The sequence below is a fragment of the Eriocheir sinensis genome, chromosome 56 (assembly GCF_024679095.1).
Source record: "Eriocheir sinensis breed Jianghai 21 chromosome 56, ASM2467909v1, whole genome shotgun sequence".
Classification (NCBI taxonomy): domain Eukaryota; kingdom Metazoa; phylum Arthropoda; class Malacostraca; order Decapoda; family Varunidae; genus Eriocheir; species Eriocheir sinensis.
In genome coordinates this window covers 6,113,945-6,136,587 of record NC_066564.1, presented here as the reverse complement: position 1 = coordinate 6,136,587, position 22,643 = coordinate 6,113,945, and the positions used below count along the sequence as shown (strand labels likewise).

The following is a 22,643-nucleotide window of genomic DNA, read 5'->3' as shown; positions in this document are numbered from 1 at the left end:
GACGAACAGATTTACTCCGAGTTATTAATTTAGTATTTAATTTTGAACTGAAAAGTCAGAATGATTGAAGCACTGATTCTGATGACTGATACCGATTGACTGATTGAGTCCGATTCACTGTAAAAGAAGAAAAAAAACATTTCTGTGAGCATGCTGCACCACAAATGTCTTCAATAGTTTTCTAAGTACCGCAAAAAGTACCACAGGATTTTTTAGTGCGGTCCGCGGTAGTGCAGTATTTTCAGAAAGTTTGCAGTAGTGCGGTACTTTTTTTGTGATGCAGTACTACCGCACTACCACACTAAGTACCACACTTGCCCACCTCTGCTCAATAGACAGACTTCTTGGTACAGTGAATAACACACAACGTCAAATCCAAACTGCTTTATTTCTCTACGTTTGCTCGCCAAGACAGTCCTGTGGAGACCGTCCCGGCGCCGTGCACACTACTGACTAGAACAGCGCATGGAGTCACGCGCTGCAACTTACATTCGTTCACGCTGCTGTGTTCTGCCGCTCACTCAGACTTATTGTACAGTACAAATGATGCTTACACTGGACTTCCTAAGGGTACTGGAGTGTCGAGTAAGTGTCATGAAAAAAAAGTCAACTTATAATAGACGAAGCTTCAGCTCAAAGTCATAATCTCACAACTTCAAATTCTTTAACATTAAACACCATACATATGTAACTCATTTTTATTACATGGACAAATAAAATAATGACATGAAACTACAGTAGTTTCTATTTTCATCGAGTTCATATAACTAGCTGTTCTTTTATATTTGGTTTTAATTTCCATAACTGCATGTCCTTAATCTACTCCCAGTCATGAGTCTGCAGCCTTTATATACATTGTACTAATTAGGAAACACTCATCAATGCATGGGTGGAAAGGTAACAGCTTGTATAGTCTTTGATTCTACAAGCTTCCTGTTGCTTTGAGGTGTCATTTCAAACTGCCTCAACATTAGAACCACATGCTGCTGTATCATTGGCACTGTCCCATCCAGTAGCCACTTCCCGGGCTCCAAAGAGTGTGTACAAAAATAGCACGCCTGCCTCAAGGATTATCTTGCTCCTCGCCATCCTCTTCATAACACCAAACAACATCTGGTCAAACATCTTACAACTCACTGATCCTCCCTGTGGAAACAGCTGCTTTATACAATGATCTTAACAAATTCATAAGTTAAAGTACAACATATAAAATGACTGCATGCTTTGATGGCAATGTTAGGCTCAGGATTCATGAAGGAACACAGGGAAACTAAAGGTAATTAAGTTATTCATAATTCATGCACTATGCTCACCCTCTATTATCTCACTATATATGTTACTATATTAATACACTTTCAATGTGTGGTAAAGAACGTATTACAATAATCAGGTATGGTTCCCTTTAAAAAAGCATGTACAAATCTTCCCCTCACCTGAGAGCAGTAAATTAGCAACCATCATCGTTACGTATATTTACAAGAAAAATAATCAAAGTAACGAAGGTTCAGCAACTGTTACACTTCCACAACAGAGCACTTCATAATATTACTTCCTAATTCAGCATTTGTGTGATAATAGTACAAAGTTCTTACATGACATACTTACACTGATGTATATGAATAAATACTGCAGGACCAGAACATTATGTGATTCCCTGCTTTAGTTTTCTGCTTTATCTGTTAACCAAACACCAGACCTTAGCATGAAGTTCATTAAACAGTGGAAGAAGGCTCCTCTCTCCTCAAGCCTACTTTAACACAAGGAGAAGTAAAGACCAATTAATGAACAAAAATATTGATACAGCAGTAGTTACCCAACAATGTATTTTTTTAATATAAATAAATATCATTATGAATTATATATACTGTATAATATATATGTTCCAGATGCAAAGCATGCAATGTGTAAACCTATTCATGTGTGTGGACACTGATTGTTGTCCTTAGCACATTTTCCCGGAACATAAGTACTCTATAGGAAACACCAAACAGGTTTTATAGAATCTATCACTCATTTGCTGTCACTGTTTCAGCTGTATTTTTTATGCCCTTGTATTTCACAAACACATCACCAACAGAACCAAATGATAAAATCCTGAGGTAAAGGTATTCACTATTACATGACCATTGTTATCATCCACGGACAGCGAGATGCTGCACCGGACTCTTGTCCCGTACACAGAGAGCATCAGGAATGCCAGCGGAGGGGCCCAGAACTTTATCCAAACACAGATTCAGCTCTATATATATATATATATATATATATATATATATATATATATATATATATATATATATATATATATATATATATATATATATATATATATATATATATATATATATATATATATATATATATATATATATATATATATATATATATATATATATATATTATATATATATATATATATATATATATACACACAATGCTAATAATTTTGTTCTTACAAGGCACACACAATAAGAGCAATTTCTAATATATTATGTAATTTTTTAGAGCTATAAATACTAATCAGTAAATTTCAATGCCGTTTCATTAAATCCTGCTTATGTGATGCAAAGTACCTTAAAGGACACTTGAAGTAATTTGCAAAACACGACATCAACAAATGAAACTGCACAGTAAAGAATCACCAAGGAACTAAATCAACGATAAAATCAACAACATGGAAGCTTACATGCAAGGCAAAAACACTTATATGAAAAACACTCTTCTATGTTCAACAAAGTAAGCAAAAACAAAAAACAAAAAAACAACAAAAACAAAAAAAACAAAGGGAATGCTGTCTGGAAACAAACTAAAAGCTAACATGTTTTGCCAATCCTCACACATCCATAATCCTGATGCCCACAGCACAGGTGTGTGGGTCTATCCTGATGCCCAAAGCCCAGGTGTGTGGGCACTTTCATCAATCTAAGTTATCCATGCACAGACTCGGTGCAGCAAAATCCCCAACCACTGTTCTCCTGACACAAGCAATGCTTCATTATGGTGAGGACTGGCCTGGCTTAGTCACATTCATCATCTATTTGCTTCTTTAAATTTCAATTGTTATATTTAACCAGAACATTCTTGGCCTTGATATGATACTGAAACCATATAAACAATGGCCTCAGTTTTGACATACATCACTAAAATAGTTGTGTATAATGTGTAATACTTAGGATTCAAGTCAAGTAGTATGAGAAACATGTTTAATTTGGCTTGCTGCTTTCTCTAGCCTCAGTATAACAGTGATTACTTTTGTGGGTCTTACATATCCATATTCTTTGACTGCTTTTTCCATATATTTCCCTCAGCATTTTTATGTGCACTGCCTTCCCCAGCGAGGGTGTGCAGGGGCAGTTCTAGGCCACGTGCCTCCTGATTACCCCAAGGCTGTGTTTCCCTCAGAACCCGCAGCTCTTTCTTCCAGACATAGAGGTCACAACCCCTCAAATAACATCTCTACTTATTTCTACTGTCTCAACCTAATTCAGATAATGTATTTTTATTATAGGGAAACTTAGGGTAATTGTTTCATATTTCTTTCAGAGGAAAGAAATATATGTAAAAAAAAATATCTAGCCTTTAGAGTGTATATGTTTTACCATTGCAATCAAATTAGTCATATACTCATAATAAACATCATTCCATATAATTTCCGAGTCTAATAATCTCACTTCTGAAAACAACTGATGCTTTTAGTCTCCTTGATCATTTAATGACATTTATAATTTTTTATTAGGCTTCTTTAACATTCCCTACAAGTTTTTTCAAGTCTTTAAATTGACCAGATAATATTGCTGATTTATATTCATGAAGAATCTTGAAAATTACACAATGGCTGGGAACCAGATCACCAAATACAGCCCATGATCTGTGAGCTTCACTGCACCAGAGCCAACTGACTATTCATCAAAGGATCATGCAATACAAAATGATAACAGAAATATAGATCTCTTGTTTTTTACAATAAGGAAGCAGCTCAGAATCAAAAATAAATAAAAACAAAAAAACCCACTAAGTACTGCTCCTCTAAAAGTAGGGTGGCCGAAAGAAAGATCAGTCTCAGGTGGAGAGGTGTCCTGATACTCCTCTCTTGAAGAGATCAATAACTAAGTAAAGTTCATAAATACCAAGCCAAGCCATTGCCAGCACAGTTACTTGCCATTACTTTCCAATGTCAATTATTATATTTGTGATTCATAAATGGGGCACCATGGCAAAATCAGCACCAATATGCTCTTTATATTGTGTTTCAGAGAAAATATCTGGATTACGGTCTCATCCCAGTGTTATTCCAGTACTTGATAGGCACGATAAAGGAGTTGCCTCAAGGTACACAGCTCTGCCTGAACATTCAGTGATGCAGGTTTGGAGCAGTCAAGACAGTTTCTTGGTGAGAAAGGAAGTGATCTCTTGTGGCCTTGTCAACTGGCCAACTTATGGACCATCCAGTCCCCTTTTACAGCTATCAATCAGTCAATCAATGGGGGCGGGCAAGTCACCTCGCCCACCCTACGACGCCAAGCCAGGGGGTCCCTCCGGGCGAGTCCCCATGCACGCCCCTTTCCCAACCCGAGTACATCCCAGCAGGATCTATTGACTTACTCAAGTCACAAACTCCATGGGCGCCCCCTTGGCCTCCTCCACTCAGGATTGTCTCTTACAGAGACAACCCGATGAACAGGATCAGCTTCAGGGTAACACCATGTGACCGTATAGCCGGAGTTGGTGTCGACGGACTATGCAGGTAATATATGTGGAATCAGTCTCACAGAGTAGTTGCCGGTTTGACACAAAGTCATTCCAGTGATATCCCATGATTCTGCATAGACATTTATTACCAAAGGCATCAATCCGCCTCTCCAAGTCTCCACTTAGTGTCCATGTCTCACAACCATAGAGTAAGACAGGGAGCACTTGAAGATCCAGATCTTTGTCCTTCTGCACAGGTATCGACACTGCCATATACTCATGTTGAGCAAGTCCATAACACCGTGGGCCAGGCCAATCCACCTTAAGACTTCCTGGCGAGACTCAACGTTGTTATGAACTAAAATACCAAGATACGTGAAACTTTCTGAGATCTCAATAGCTAAGGGGAAGAAAATCCCAAAAGCAAGTGTCATAGGGACTATCCCTGTTTTTAGTGGTAACAATAGTGGACAAGTTGAGCAACTAATAGTACCTTTTATATAGGCAAGCATATAGCTTATTATCAATTGAAACTTTAAACTTGTCTCTGTAGCCATATTTATTCTTTGGTAAATGTACCACAAAACATTAGCTTCATCATTATTCGGCTCCATTTTCAATATATATGTGTGTGTGTATGTGTGTGTGTGTGTGTGTGTGTGTGTAATTAACCTCTTGGTCTGCTGCTGGTCTCTCGAGACAGCCAGCCGTTCCCCTAAGGAAGAGCACAGAGCTCATAATACCATGCGTGTGTGTGTGTGTATGTGTGTCAGCCAGGAGCAGCATTCAGTCAATGTTCTATAAATGTGACTAAAATAGAATAAATACTGATATAATTACCAAATCCTATAACTATTAAAGAAAAAAATCTAGACATGTTTCTCGTACTCTTACAAATCACACAAAACTTGTGTCATGGTAATGGTCCTTAAGTTGTACATTGCACACATCTTCCATGCACGTGGCAATAGTTCACCTTCCAACAGGTTCAATGTATAGAAAAGAAATGTGTCATAAGCATCCTGCAGTGTATGAAATTGGAGTTCAATCACATGTAAACACCTTTTTCTTTTTTATGCTTTTTAAAGAAAATACATATATATATCAATAATAAATCCTCATGCTTGCTGTCTTCTGTGATAACTACTTTTAGACAAGATGAGAGCAGCCACACCCAGGCAGTGGCACAGGGGGCCGGGGCTGCAGGGCCGTGAGGGTACTTCCATTTGGAAAGTGGAGATCAACAATATTTTAGGCCCCTTCACTTTTTTACTTAAAATGGAACAAAAATGTCATCAAACTAAATAATATAAGAATTAAATACACTTAGCAACAAAAAAACAATCATACATGCCAATAGAATATAAATATATAGTAATACATAGCTAATTGATTGACATTCCATCACATGGGATATATATATATATATATATATATATATATATATATATATATATATATATATATATATATATATATATATATATATATATATATATATATATATATATATATATATATATATATATATATACACTCAAATACATTGAGTTATCATTCTTGGTTAATCAGTCGCCTAGATCCAGGCTGGAGGCTCTCTAGTTTTGGGTCCCCGTTTCACTATGCTTTCTGTGCCACTGTCTGGTGCATGTGTGGGACAGCTTTATATGATCTCACAGAAAACTATTCCAGTCAAGTAAATGAAATATGGTCTTGGAGTATGCATCTGAGATTTACAGTTGTCTAGATAACTTTGTAACCTTTTAGCATAAAGGAATGATTATCTTATTATGTGAAATGACTGATGTCTAGTTCCTTATTTACTCCACAAACTTTGGGGCTCTCCCTCCCTTTCTAATTGAAGAAAGTGGGTAACTTATGGTGTACAATGCACAGTACATAACAGGAAATAAGAGCAGATTCACAAAGGAAAGCTTCACATATCTTTGAAAAATTCACCCATATTGTGAGAAGCTGCTTTGAAGAATATAAGAAATATTGTCTATGACATACATAAAAGCAAGCACTGCCATACTGATGACTAAATCAACCTTGCTTCCTTCAAATTATCTCATTAGACAACTGCTAGTATTCACCCCTGTAGAAGAAACAAAGCTCGTGAGACCAGGGCAGGAAAAATATAGTCATTATCACTGTACATCACCACTCAGTTTTGAAGCTGTATATTTCAGTTATCAGTATCTCAATAGCTACTTTTCCTAAAAAAATATATAGACAACAAACCTTTGCTTCTCAAAAGAACGACTTCACCATTATCTAGCAGCACTAGCACAGAGCCATGCACATGCAAGGAACCTTCAAAAATGCTTAAGCTAAAAAAATAAACATGTATGAGAAAATCTTATGCTTCTAATCAAAATCATAAACTATACTAAATATAAATACTTGGAAGAACAATAAATATTACACAGCTTGAGTGCAGTCACCACATGCTGTGAACACTGAATGCCAGTCCTCCAAGGTACTGTCAGTTATCTTTGGCTGTGAAGCACAACTGTAACTCATGACACAAAAAGTTCTACAACTTCAACACACAACAGATTATGCAGAACACGAAAATTTCCAACCTTCGGTGCAGGTAGTGTTTTGTTCCCTTTCTCATACTAACTCAGCCATGATGGAGAGTAAGATACAAATTGGATTTCTTTTGCATGACACTAGAATGGGGGGACAATGGAAAACCCAATAGTTTGTGTTTTAAGGACTTTGTTGTTTATACAACTTTAAACCCAAACTTTAACATATACTTTTTTTCATTACACATACATGATGCCACTGATCTGCCTTGAAAATTGAAAACTAATTTTGAATACTTTTGAGGTTCCAGGATACAAATTATTTGTTGCCAACAACAGTATTGCTACAGTTTTCTTTTTCCGCCATATGATACACTCCCCCATCAGGGGTTGGAGGCTTCACCCTAACTAGGATGACTGACTTAGTCCCCATGGCCTCATACTTACATACACAACATATACTGGCCCAAGATTTCATCACTTTTATACTTTGAAGAGTAAATTCTATTCTTCAAACACAACTTTTCTTGAAAGTATTCCCTACGTAAAGTTGAAGGGTCTGTGTTTATTCGTTATCACTTTGTACCCCAGTTCCCTGTGTGATGGTATGTCCTTGCTGCACTAGGGACACAAAACCAAAGGTGTCTCCCTCCAAGGAATTGAAAGTACTGTATCTATATATAATACTGTGTGGGATACATAATGAGATAAAAAATTATTTGTTGTCAACACAGTTCATAATAAAAGAAATGTACCATACTAACAAAGCTATATATAGTTTAAAGGGCATTGCAAAAGGGCAAATATTGATTATAAAATATTCTCAGGCACTATTTGTAATTAAGATTACAGATCAACCATAAAAAAAGTTAATGTTCTATAAGACACTGAACTAAATTACATAAGTATTGCACATAATATACCCTCAAATTACCATAAGGAGTCAGACATTCAGAAGTGCCATTAATCAGTGAATTTATAACCTCAAAAAATCATTAACTATAATTTTACTTGTGTTTAACTAAAAGTGTCTAAGTGCATCTAAATTTTCCTGGATCTTTTAAGCTATCACCAAGACCCAAGATGTTCACTTCACAACTCAGCAGCCCGTCCATGTGGGTTTTAAACCTTTCCTTTCAAACATACAACTGAAGGTTTCGCAGTTTCAGGATACGCTTTCTAAAAATTGGCTTTTTGGTGCGAGCAGTTCAGCCTCCCTCTGGACAAGGTTAGATGAAGAGTGACCACTGCATATATTAAAATTAATCTAATAATGTGGACTGGCACTTAAGCTTTATGTCAACACTGGGAGCCACGCAGCACCATGTTCCCTCCTTTAGAGTTACCCTGGAATGCCCACTTATACAAAGTAATGCCCAATACACATTTCATGAGACAGGCTTTGGCAACATAAATCCAAAGCAATAAAGGGTAACAATTATATCATGGTCTTCAGAATTGTACTAATTCTTAAAGGACATGTGAAAATATGCCACACATATAAATCTAGATGTGAAAGCAGGTAAAAAAAAGCACTGCAAGACCCTACGGCAAGAACACTGCTGATCTGCTACTGAGCTGACTGAAGGCTTTACATTACTTGGTTGGGGAGTTTAGGGAACCAAATATAGTCTGAAACGTCTCTGGCACAGATCTGAAAAGGAAATAAAAACACTGAACTAGAGAACAAAAAATAAAAAAACAAAAATTCCTACAAAACAAAAGCTTATTATTATGTGCCATCTAGTATAATACATGAATCTAATCTACTAAATACTCATGAATGATCTATAAAAAAATGCACAAAATGTGAAAAGTGCTAATAACAAAAATATCACGGACTGTTATCTATACATATTTGTTTGCACAGTTTACAATGTATGACATTGTTTTTTTGTAACAAAATAAACGATTCACTCTTATGATAAACTGCTGATAGATAAATCACTGCCACAGGCAGTCCAGTGTAATACGTCTGTGAGTGAGAACGGATCCGCACATTTTTCCTTCTGATGCTCTTGCACTTCAGGGAAAAATCATCATAACACACAGAGCTGGGAGCTGCATAAGGCATTGCTGCATGACAGCACACCTGCATGCCAAGTGAAAGATTCCACCCACTCGTCTACTGTCCTGCAACACCTGTGATAGGACACTAGGTTTTCAAGGCTACAATGGTTGCTTCACTATAGCATGGAACAGAGTATGTACTTTTTTTAATATCTTCACACAAACCTATCCACCTCTAGGGTCAAAATAGTGAAGTTCTTGAAAATTAAGATAATTGAAAATAAGATAAATTACTGATGACATGAATCTAAAAATCCCACACAACAATTTCAAAAATATCTTACTTTTGCAAAATTGAAATCTGGTGTGAAGTATTTAGTTTCCTGACTACACTGAACACACATTGTTGCACTGGGTGGGATGGCTTGGGCTGAAGCAGCAGGGCTAACTCAGCACTATGACTGGCAGGATAATTTAGGCAGAGGTAAATAATGGCTATCAGCTGATGAAACTTTTGTGTCACTGATGCCAGACTCTTCAGCATTACTTCTTTGCATCACTGTTTCCTTTCTACCTCTACAAAAAATTGTTTTTCCCCAGATTTCTGGCTGAGCTGTGATTAGTTATGAATACATTATCCATTATCTCCAGGGCAAGTTTCACAAACTTACTGCAAGAGAAGGCAAGACAAAGGCACCTACTATTAAATTAGTAAAATACAGTAAAGAAAATTAATAGAAATGCCAAACTACACAGATCATAGAATAAATAGAAATATATGAATGGCATAAGATTATTGAAATTAACTATGTATATGAGGAGCCTCAACTTTGGTAGGAATTCTGGTGCCTCAGCATGTGTTGGCAGAATCATTTCTTAAACAGAGGAGTGGCTCTGCACAGCAATCCCATACCAAAACATAAAGAATGACGTACAAGAGAAGCAGCATTACAATGAGTACACCGATAAACAATGTATGGGGAACAAAAAGACTGAGATGACATAACCCACGAATGCTCACACTTGCAAATAACAATCTTACAAGCATACATTATAATCAATGTACATATTCATGATTTTCATACAAACCCACTGGTATATATTTCAAATATTGATATAGTAGCCACATTCTGCCAAGGTAATTATATATATATATATATATATATATATATATATATATATATATATATATATATATATATATATATATATATATATATATATATATATATATATATATATATATATATATATATACATACACACAGTACTGTCTCCAAGTTTGCGATAAATAGGTCTACGTTGTGGGTCGCAAACGTTGAAATCGCAAGCTTTGAACCGTTATTATTCTTGTGGGAAAATTGAAAACCGTTGACATCTTGCACTTGGACACCCACCTGGGTGGCCAAGCGCATGTGTGCAGAGTGCAGACGGCCCCGGCCGCGAGCTCGGCCCGAGCAGCTGACAGGCGGCTGATGATAGTGATGGTGGTGATGAGTGTCGGCGTCTTGGCCTTTGCATCGGTGCCGCCTGAACGGTGTTTTTGTCGAGGCCCGTGTGTGTGTGTGTGTGTGGCTGTGTTTGTTGTGGGTTTGGGTTTCTCAATTTGCCAGTTCTTGTTTTCCACATGTTGCACGGGACCCTTTTCTTTTCTTCCATTTCTTCTTTTTGAAAAAGAAGAGATGGAAGAAAGGAAAGGGGTCCCGCACAACATGTGGAAAGTGAGAATTGGCAAATTGAGGAGCCTGGGCCCACAATGGGCACAGCCACACACACAGGTCCCAGTGAAATTGCCGTTTGGGTGGCACCGATGTGGGGGCCACGCCGCCGACACTCATCACCACCATCAGCCGCCCGTCAGTTGCTCAGGCCCAGCGCGCAGCTGAGGCTGCTCGCACACTTGCGCCTGGCTGCCTGGATCCCACTCACCATGCTTCCCGCGGCCAATGGAAAGGCCCAGGGGGTGGGTAAGAGCGAGAATGGGAGTCAAGGACCACAAAAAGGTATGAAAAAACCCGGTTTTAGCAGCCTTTTCCTTTTCCTTTCGGGTCATATCGCAATTTCAGTTTACATTAAAAATCTAATTTTTTGGGTCCCTATCGCAAACTCGGTGAATCGCAAACTTGAAACTCGCAATCCTGGAGACTATACTGTATATATGTGTGTGTGTGTGTGTGTGTGTGTGTGTGTGTGTATGCATGTATTCTGAAACTATTTCCCATGTGAAGTGAGTGAATGAAATCTTCAGGGCTGTTTTCCTTTGAAACTCGGTCTTTGGCAACTTGAAAAAGACAACTTCACAAGATATACTAGTGCCACACATATAAATCTATAATGTACCGCACTGTTTTAATTCTGCCAGCCACTCATAAGGAGGCGCTTAAGAAGTCCATTTGCTAGATTACTGCGACACTCTTTGCACCACACAAATAAATGATTTGCATTGGCAATCTGCTCTCCAGGATTGGCAAGAAACACTATTACTTTCTTTTTTTAAATTTCAAAGTAAGACACTCTACTGAAAAAAACGTTACACAGAAAGAAACCGTCCTTGGATTCCCACACACTGAAACACAAAGTATACACAAACTGGCCATGGAGAACTTTTACCACTGCAGCTCAAAATAGTGAGTTTGTTATCTATGTTCCCCCCTCGGTGGACACAGGCAGTCTTCATTATACGTATGCTCACCACGTGTGTACAAATGCACTCACTGATGTGTATGCAAATTTTCCCATCCAAGAATCAATACCTATGCAAGCAATACTCAGCTACATGTGAAGAAAGGGAGCTGGAAAATTTTAATCACACCAACACACAATACATATATGCTGGTCTGCTTCTCTCACTCCATCCTGAGGTGGCAAATGTCTTTGTCTCTCAGTTTTCATAAACAAAAACTTATCCGGTATGCTTCCTGAGAATGTTTAAATCAGCAATACCCCAACTGATAAATGGTCTGCATGTTTGTGAATCTAAGTGCAAAAAAATTATTAGAAGGGCTAAGAGTGATGAGGGTCCACATGAAATTAGTTTATCTCCTATTTTTTTAAGTCAAGGCTGAAGCCACAACATAGACCTCTCCAAGACATCACAGAATCCCTGCCTACCTTCCCACACTTCCCACTTGTCCCTCTCAAAGCAGTCGACTCAGAAGGGGCAGACAATGTGAGCATACGGTAAACACATCCACACATAAACATTCTTCAGCCTTGGGGAGGTATATCATGAGACACAAACTACAGACTGGATTACTAGTGGATATGATACAGTCTATAGTCCACAATATTTATAATGGTGGATGATATTATGAATAACTTTTTGTGGGGGGGAATGATATGGCTTGGAATGCAACTCCACAATATAACAATGATTTACAGAGCTGATAGTCCTTGAGTTATGATGGGGTTTGGTTCTGACAGGCAGGTCGTAAGTCAAATTGGTCATGTCAAAATTTACATTAAAAATTAAATAAAATATAAATCAATTACCCCGATACAGATAGAGCAGCGTTTCTGTGCCTCTTGCCCCCCACACCCCACCGCTGTCCTAACAGGCTTACCTTCGCCCAGCCCTGCGCTCAGTTGACTGGTTAGCTACACTACGTTGTGCAGTGTTATGCAATGGAGCTCACAAGTTTTGTTAAGATGGCAGCAACCAATCAAGTTGTTGCATGAAGGGTTATATGGGAAGGAAAAGTTGGAAAGTTTCGTTTAGTCAGTGCAAAATCTGTGGTCATATGCCGGAGAGAGACAGACGGGGAAGGAATTATAGGAGAAGGGAACAGCTCCCAGGAGACGGGACACAACCCCCGATTAATACCTGGTACCCATTCACTGCTGGGTGGACAGGGGCGTAGGGTATTGGAAAAGCCGCCCAATTTTTTCCACTCCTCCCGGGAATCAAACCCAGGCTCTCTCGGTTGTGAGCCGAGCGTGCTAACCACTGCATCACAAAGCCCCTTATATGGGAAGGAGAGACAGTATTTGTAAACAAAGGAGATGCCATAAATGTACAAGTGTAGGTAGTGTCACCTCTGCTGCATCTTTTCACCTCATACAAATGTTTCGTTCAACCATGATTGCTATTTCCACTAAATGGTCACCTATAAGAGCTGCTGCAGGAATACTGTGAGGGAGGCGTTGTTGCGGGATGCCATTTTGGTTGCACTCAACTGTTTAACTGTCAAGTTTGGCTCACCCCACCACCTATGGGGAGTCATGCAGCTAACTGGTGAACCAAATGCAGCTCAGACTTGTAAAAAGTACAGATGACTGGGTAGACTCACTCCACCCTTGCTCAGCTCACATGGTAGCCAACTAGCATCTCTTATATCTAGTTGGTATGCTTGTATAGCAGATTGTAGGCCAACAAACTGATATAGTAGCAACTGTAGCATGAGCAGCACTTAAGAGCTTGAGTTCTACAGGCAAGTGAAGGGGAAACGTGGGTGGGCTGGGGTAAGGTGAGCTCATGAGGACAGCGGCAAGGTTTTTGGGGGGGGTAGGTGGCACAGGAACACTGTGTAACAAACAGCTGCTCTATCTGCAGCAGGATACTTGAAATGCTAACTCATTACTTAACCCAGTATTAATGATATTAATGGCCTGATTGTCAGGGCAAGTGGTCATAAGTTGTATGTGTTATAACTCAAAAACAATCATTATTTTGGAATACTTTTGTTATTCAATAAATTGTTATTTGCAAGAACTTTTAGGAATACAACCCATACGTATAACAAGGACTGCCTGTATGAGGTGCATACTGACAAACACAGAAACACAACAGAACAAACTTATCAGCACCAAAGTGGGTGCCTGGCCTTGCAGCTCATCATGCACAGGGCTCATTAGGCTAACATTTTATTAATCCAGCATCAGGCATGTACTGTCCAAAGTGCTTTTTAATGCAAGTCAAATTTCATTTCAGTGTTCAACAACTTCATGGGTTCAATATAGGTAATTTAAACACAGTAGACAGTGATATAACCCTTCATCGTATTGTCTGGGTATAAATCATAAGCTTCCTCACATAGCAGTAATGACTGACCTATGCCCAACAAAGTGCCAACACTTCCCATTCTCCCACAGCTGTAAACACTATGGATAAAGGAGGACCCTCTCTATTCCCTATTATTTCAGAGCTGCTGCCTACCTCCTTCCTTCCTTCCTTCAACAGCTGCAAAGTAAAGCACTATTCTGACACAGACCACTCACGAGTAAATAACATCAATAATATAACAGATCCCTATATGTAAACTTCATATCTGAGGTCATCAAATAGCACTAATATTCATATTTGGCAACAAGTTCCATAGTAAGTGATGGGATGTAATGTACATCACATCAGGTGTTCCGTGGACATGTGTGAACCATGATGTCTGTGCTCAAGGTGGAGTTTAACATACTGACATACTCAGAGCTGATCCTCAAAGGTTTTCTAGGATATGCAAGCCACTGATCGCCCCTACCTCAAGTATCATAGGTGGATTTCGTAAAATACCACTTACTTGATTTCATTTTGAGTACAAAATGCTTCCTTAGCATGGCTTTACGGGTGTGATTGTGTTTTAATGGTCATTGTTCATGGCACATGAATACTCTGTAATCCTTAGTAAGCCCAAAATTAATAAAAACAAAGAGAAAAAGTAAATTATATTACATTTTCCTTTCATCAAAACAGCCACAAATGGCTTTCAGATTAAAAGACAAATTCTAGACTCAGATCAACTCAAGCTAGCAGATTTACTCATGAAAATACTTCAAAGTATTCCCTCCTACAATGTTTTGGAAGATTACCTTCTGAATTAGGGGCAAATTCACAATTCCAATAAGTTAACCATTTTCATTATATTTTTCCCGTCAATAAAAATAAACAGCAATATTTCTGAAAGTGTAAACACTGTCTTCCTAGCAGGCCAAGGTGTGGGTGGCATGAGAAGCGTGCGGTGCAGGCGTCTGGCACTGTGGTCCAGAGCGACAATCTTAGTGCAAGACACAGTGCGTGGCTGCAGCGAGGCAGTGTGCCGTCACCATGTACAAGCGGTTTAGAACTTATCAAAATGAAGAATTCCCAGGGAAGTGGATCAGTTAGTCAGATCTGAAACATCTCCAGCACCACTGAAATCATTGGCAGAAAGGTCAAACCTTAGCATAAAAGTCTTACTTGGGTGGGATTGATAAGAGGCTTATGATAATTCAACCTGTTAAACATAATACTGAAAGCTTCTGCTCCATTAATCATAAGAATAATAATGTTGCAAGTGAATGTGTGATATATCAACAATAGGCCTTCATATGAAAAAGGATATATATATATATATATATATATATATATATATATATATATATATATATATATATATATATATATATATATATATATATATATATATATATATATATATATATATATATATATATATATATATATATATATATATATATATATATATATATATATATATATATATATATATATATATATATATATATATATATATATATATATATATATATATATATATATATATATATATATATATATATATATATATATATATATATATATATATATATATATATATATATATATATATATATATATATATATATATATATATATATATATATATATATATATATATATATATATATATATATATATATATATAAAGGATTTCTTGCCAACCCTGAAAAATGACTGCATAACAAAACCAAAGTAACTCTGAGGTTCTTCTGCAGCAAATACTGAGTGAATATTTTTTTTCCAAATACTGCAAGCATGTTAATATAAAGAATTTTACCACATTCCTTATTTCTTGAGCAATGTTGACTTTCCATTACTTATTAGGAGATGACCAACAAGATGAAAGTGGTAGCAAAATAATTTATGCTATTTGCTGCCTAGAGTTTATTACTGTGTCCTACCTGCTCCTGTATGCCTCAAAAAGTATTTGATACCTGAAGAATAAAATTCAACTGACTCTGAGTACAAACCAAAGATTTCATTATCATATTAAAGCACATTCCAAAAAAATTCTCTCCAGTTCTGCAAGACAGGCTCGATAGTTTGAAAGCACATTACTGAACAACCCGATGGGAATAAAGATGACCAAGATGCATAAGCAAACAGTGCCTTAGATGAAGGGATGCCATGTAAATAAAGAAAAGCTCTCAGATGGTTAGTGAGCAACTGAATGAAGTCACAAGACAGCCTGCGTAACTCACTGCTCCAGCCACGAGGGCGGTGCGCTGTTGGGGCTGCGCAGCTTGATGCTGAACTGCTTGAGGGTGGCCTCCAGGGCAGTCTGGTTGCCACTGAAGTAGGCTGACACAGCATTATGGAACAAGAGGAGCTGCTTGTGCATGACTTTCACCTGCAAAAGAGTTGTTTGGTAATACAACCAACAAATTACCACCAACATGAAACCATTATATGTAATTTTTCAGGGGACTTTTATTACCATTACCTCATCCACAAAATGTTCCAAACTATCAATATCTAGATTTTTCCTGGCCATCCAGACTATGCCACCTATCCTCTTCACCATCATCATCAACCATGTGGTGCAAAGTCTAAAATGGTAACAAGCACTTACATAGACTGCTTAGGATCTCCTTAAATGCATCCTTTTGAACATGTTATGTATATGCAATACTGACAACAACAAATGTTGGAAGATATTTCACAAAAAGTCAGTCATCAAACCCTTTGATTTGTTCCATTTGCCTTTCCAGTCAGCTACTAGCAGCCACAGATTCAAGGTGTCTCATTAGTTTACTTCTGTTGACTGCAGAACATGATTTTTCAGCATCAGAGTTATAACCCTTTGGAATTCCCTTCCGGATGAAGCAGTAGGAACAAACTCACTCATTCAAGTCACTAATTTGATGTGCTTTACGATTTTCAAGACTGAACACAAGTACACTGCTTATGGCACATCCTTTCAGCCCATACAGTCACACACAGCTTTCCCACTATGTTTCATCAGCTTATGGGCTGCTGTGCCAACAGTTTTTTGGCCCACCCAACTTTTCCTACTATATTTCCTTCTCATGCTACAGAGAATCAATGAGCCAACAAGGTGAGTAAATGAGGTGAGTAAAGGGTAGTTTTCCACATACCTTGTTTTCCTCCAAGAACTTTAGCTTGATGGCAACATCTGCTCTTAGCCTATCATAGTGAGCCTTGTGTCCATTGAAGTTGCGCTGAGCTTCCTCAAGTTTGATGGAGCTTATTTCTGAACGAGGTTGCTGCGAGAGCATCTCCAAATCACTTCGGTAGGCATCATACTCAATTCTGCAGAGAAAAATTAATAGTTAAAACAAGACACAACATTCTAGTGTTATTATTTATTGTGCAAGAATGACTTTGTTTGTTACAGAAGAACTCAATCCTACCTGGCAGATTCATAGAGCTTGACGGTGAGTAAGGTGTCCTCCATGGTCTTGTTGCACAGAGTGTTGACGGACGAAACAAAGAAGTTGAGGGCACCAAGAAGAGTTTCACCATTCTTGGTGAGGGTTCTCTGAGTCTCTGCATTGTATATGAATTCTTCCTGAAGCTCCGGTGACTTCTGGTGAGTTAAGCAATGAAGTGATTAACCTAACTGAAGAGGCATTCCAATCACAATCAATAGGCACTTTCCATAATCATGACAATTGAAATTATGCCTTTTGCCTCAGATCTTCTTGTAAAGGTCTAAGACAGTCATCGCTTTTAGGTGAGGTACTCTACAAAGCCACGGGCAGGACAGTTTTGTAAAGTCATCCATTATGTTAATTCATCTTGCCACTAATAGCCTGATGCTGTCCTAATGTAGTATTATACCAATAGTATCTGTATACACCTTCTTCCTCAGCCTCACTAGAAAGCAGATCTTTGAAACATGAAGGACTACACAAAGGCAAGACAGTTACACAGGTTTAAGTAGATCTGATAAAATAAACCTTGACCAGTAGAATATAAACAATGGACATTACCTGAGCAAGATCTGCAAAGGCATCGCCGAGCTGTTGTTGTGTTTGTACAACATGATAGAAATGAGAAGACAAGGCCCTGGCCAGTCGCAGTATTTGCGAATATTTACGCTGTGTGTCACGAAGGGCTTCAATCTGGGCTTCTAATTCTGAAACATGATACAAAACATCATGAAAATTCTTAACACATCAGAATAATACCACAGAATAATCAGAAGTTAATATTATTAAATAGTTTAATGTTTTTTAGAGTTCCTGATAAATTTATTACTTGCAACATAAATACACAAACACACATACACTATTGTTTTCTTAGCACTGGCACATATTCATATTGAACATACATTCTGTGCAATAACTGACCTCATCTGACCAGAGCAATACTAACCTGCATCTACCGTGCGGGATGATTTTCCCAACTTCTCTGACAAAAGTTGCTTGGTACATTTGTAGGTAGATATGGACCAAGTTTTAATAGTTTCCATTTTACTTGAACCAGATCGCACTAAGGCAGCTCCATTTTCAGAGTTCGGAGTGGTTGGGGTGGCCAGGGGGACTGGCGACATGGCTGGAAACGGCGAGATATAACAGTCCCACTTATTGCCGTACTCTGAAACATTGCTTACATAGGGACTCAAGCTTAATTCTATGAGAATTGTTTCATATAAGTAAAATTTGTTCATGCATATTATACATTATCAGGCCATTAAATTCTGATGAAGGTACATATATCAAAAACTTATTTACTATTAAGGATCAGCAAACACACATCCTATACTTTAATTCTCTACTCTTCTGAACTGCCTTCATTTACTGACAACAATACACTTGGAACACTCGCAAAGGACAGCCAATAAGAAGACTCTAAGGATGAAACAGAACTTACCAGGACTATTGGCACTGTTTGGTGAAGCGTAGGCAGACCCAGGAGTGTGTGGGTACTGTGGGAGGGAAGTGGGGCGAGCCTGCGGTGTGGGGATGGGCTGCGTCGAGGGTGCCGTAGAAGACTGTACTAGCGGCATCCCTGAATTGGGTGCAGGGGCTAGAGCTGGTCCTCCGCCTGCTGCTGGCTGGTAATTGGTCTCCCCGCTGGCAGCACCGTCACCCAGTGCCACAGTCTGCATCCCTCCCTCGCTAAGATCTCCGTCCATCTTCTGACTGAACTCTGCAAAGAATTCAGAGTTTGGAGGCACATAGGTCATAGTATTCTGTCTGCCTATCTGTCTCAAGTCTTATTGAACTATGAGAACTATAACAAACGCCAAATCAGCTTGGGAAATCTCAGACCCCACCCAAGTATTTGCCAGGGGACACACAGCAGAAATGGACTCAGCTGGAAGCAACAGTTCAATGGAATAACTGATATGAGGTCAACATTTCAGCCATAGAGTAGCTCCAGCTGTTGAGGGCAGGATGGGAATAAGAGAGAAAGTTGGCAGTTTTACCTCTATCAAAGAGATATGGGTTGTTTGGGAAGGCTGTCATGACTACCCTTGGAAAGCTGCTGCAACCGACATTGACTAACTGACAGACTGGTGAAGTTCCATCTTATGTTAAGTACTGTGCGTCAATAATGACCTCTTGAATAATGTTGTGTCTACCAGAAATCAAATATGACAATTTGTAACCAATAAATAATGTCTAAACTGATGAATGTGACTGGATGTTTTCATTCTTCAGGTCAGTAATGCTGCTGTACTTCAATTTTTTTCACTAATTTTACTGAATACCAACTTCCATTTGTCATTCACTCACCTCCTGGCACTTTTTTGTAACCAAATATTCTGTTCACATTCATCCTGTCTTCAGCAAATAGGAACAACACCAAGAAACATGAGTTTGTTGCATAGAACAGTCCAGGAAATGTCACACACTCAACTAAGGATGCAATCTTTGAATGTCAAGTGCATTATTGCTGCTCTTGGCATGATTGTGACTAAAAAACTAATGAATATCAAGTTGTTCACTAATGGCAAGGTTTAAGAGTGAAAACTACTGCCAATGCAAAAATGCATAATGATTATATATACGTAGTGAAACTATAAATAACATTGGCATCGTACAAGACAAGAGATTAGATTGTGCCATGGCCTTCATTTTCTTAGTTATACTGATAATGAAAGAAAACTGTGAAAAGAATCATTAGCTGTGGATTATAAGCTAATAGTTGAACTAGGTATTCTTTTATTTTCTTCTGATGAAATTTTTCTTCATCTCAAAGAACTGAACAGCTTACCTAAGAAATCCATGTCTGTCTATGAGACTCTTGCTCTTTTTAAATAAAAATGGTTTTGAAGTAGCTGTGCAGGACCGGTCTTAAGATTTTAGGGCCAGAAGAGGCTCTTGGCAACACATAACACTATCTTCACAGAGTAGGGCAGTGGAAAGCTACTGGAACACATGTATGGTACTACTGCACTTTGGAAGATGCAGCAATCTTCAACCTCAAAGCTAAACTCACAAGATCAGTTACACTGATCAGTGCCAACTTCCTAATTTTTTATGCATAAATATGGATGACATGCATACCATACTCCTCTATGTAGTTTAATTTATTTCCTAGAAACAAAAAAATTGCTTCATAGTGGCTCCATCAAGTCCCTCCCACAAGTATACTACAAGAGTCTGATACACAAAGCATGGCAATGCACAGCCAGAGGCATGCTGGCACCTCACCAAGCCTTATCTTGATAAGGACAGTTGATGAGTTTAGAGAGAAAACTTCAACAGGCTGACCCAACACATTAAGAGAATTGATAGCCTCTGTTGTGTAGTTCTGAAATGCCATTCATTCTTGCATGATTTTAGCCAAAATTAATTTATTACTTTAAAAATAATGAAAAACTGTCTTGGGACAATAAACAAATATTTATCAAGTTAATAATGTATCATGTCTTTTTGTTTTCTTGATCTTGATACTTAATGCGCAGGGCACCGTGCACATGCATAACACATATATTTGTTTTGCTCACATGCATATACAAGCTGCATTAAATGCAGGACACAGATGACAAGATATGTGTGGAAAAATTTATTTGTTGCATGTCTTAATTCTTAATGAATGAGCTTCTTGCATTCAAGATTAACAACAAATAGCAGCACACCATGTACAGGGTAATAGAGTACCTCTGTTAATAAGGTGAATGCAAAGAAATGCCATTAAATCTCCTTGACATATAAAACATTGCTGCACCATCCAGACACTCCAGACAACTGTTCCCAAAACTGTATCCTAAGGTTACTAAATAACAAGCAAATATATATTTGTAACCTTCCTCCAGGGAGGTCTTTGTCCCCCTCAATCCACAAAGTTTAGCGACGTTTTCTTTTTGCTTACTGTTGTAGTGCAGCAGTTTTTAACCTTTTTACTATTAGGATAATAACAAATATAATTAGATAAATTCCAACTTTTCCCCCATGGCTCATACCCCCCCCTGGATACTACAAATGCCCCATGGTAAGACTTAAGAACCAGTGTTGATGTGTAACTATAGTGTTTTAATGAAAGGATTCTAGAAAACATTAAGAAATAGAGGAGTGCACTACTTTTAATACCCAACTTTTCCACCTCAATATGATATCAAATAAAAAATAATATGGGGGAGGCAAGGTGGGCAGAAAACTGGTACAGGTCAAAAGGCACAAGTCCACACGGTGCAGGTCACCAGGGTACAGGTCACCCAGCCCTACCCTCGAACCCCCCCCCCCCACCCCCGCTAGTCAGTGAGAAGTCAGCACAGATAAGGCGATAACTCGGGCCGCGACACTCGAGGCTCCTTGACACTCGGCCGCCAGTCGGCACGTGAGGGCGGCGAGAGGAGAGCGGCGATCCCGGGGCCGCGATAACACCCGCCCCTCGGCCTGACCCTCACCACGGCGGCCACACGGCGTTAATACCCCCCTCAGCACCCTTTTCCACCCGCCATGCTGACCTCCAAGCATCCAAACCAATAGTGATTCGTTTAAAAATACCTTTGTCTCACCTAAAGCTGTAGATCATATAAAATAGAGCAATTCCGCCACCTGTCAACTACCATCACAACACGGGCTGTCTGCTGGTGACGTCACCGCCGCCAGGGCTGCCAACAGATGCCGCGTTGGCCATTGTCGTACTTTTTTTCTTCTACTTTTGAGCTGTTAAGCTGATTTGATTGATTGATTGATAGTTTATTTTTGCAGGTAAACAACACAGGAGAAGGGAGGAACATGCCATCCCAACCCCCAGGCGGACGCTTTGTATCGCTTCTCATAAATTAGGTTCTCCTGATTGATAGTTTATTGTTGCAGGTAAACAGCTTAATTGGTGCTTTTTTTTACACTAGCTTAGCTACTTCACTACGCACTCTTAGTTACCTCACTGTTTACACTTATATACTTCACCTTGCACTGACCGAGCTGTTTTTCTGCTGTTCATTTTGCTTCCATTTA

General features: G+C 38.5%; 1 protein-coding gene across 9 annotated transcripts; it reads right to left on the bottom strand.

The window, feature by feature from the left end:
• Nucleotides 1-5,746: 5,746 nt before the first annotated feature.
• LOC126984204 (arfaptin-2-like) lies at nucleotides 5,747-22,319 on the bottom strand. Of its 9 annotated transcripts, none has more exons than XM_050837724.1 (8): nucleotides 22,199-22,319; nucleotides 19,102-19,380; nucleotides 18,604-18,825; nucleotides 18,219-18,364; nucleotides 17,637-17,812; nucleotides 17,361-17,535; nucleotides 16,464-16,612; nucleotides 5,747-8,877 (listed from the first exon to the last, which is right to left on the bottom strand). In XM_050837724.1, exons 2-8 carry the CDS (start codon nucleotides 19,364-19,366, stop codon nucleotides 8,820-8,822), a joined length of 1,191 nt encoding a protein of 396 aa, XP_050693681.1. In that variant the 5' UTR covers nucleotides 19,367-19,380; nucleotides 22,199-22,319; the 3' UTR covers nucleotides 5,747-8,819. The 9 variants fall into 9 exon arrangements, with proteins under 9 accessions (XP_050693681.1, XP_050693682.1, XP_050693683.1 ...); XM_050837725.1 differs by having other exon boundaries at nucleotides 22,188-22,309; XM_050837726.1 differs by lacking the exon at nucleotides 22,199-22,319 and adding an exon at nucleotides 21,927-22,076.
• Between the last annotated feature and the right edge of the window lie 324 nt (nucleotides 22,320-22,643).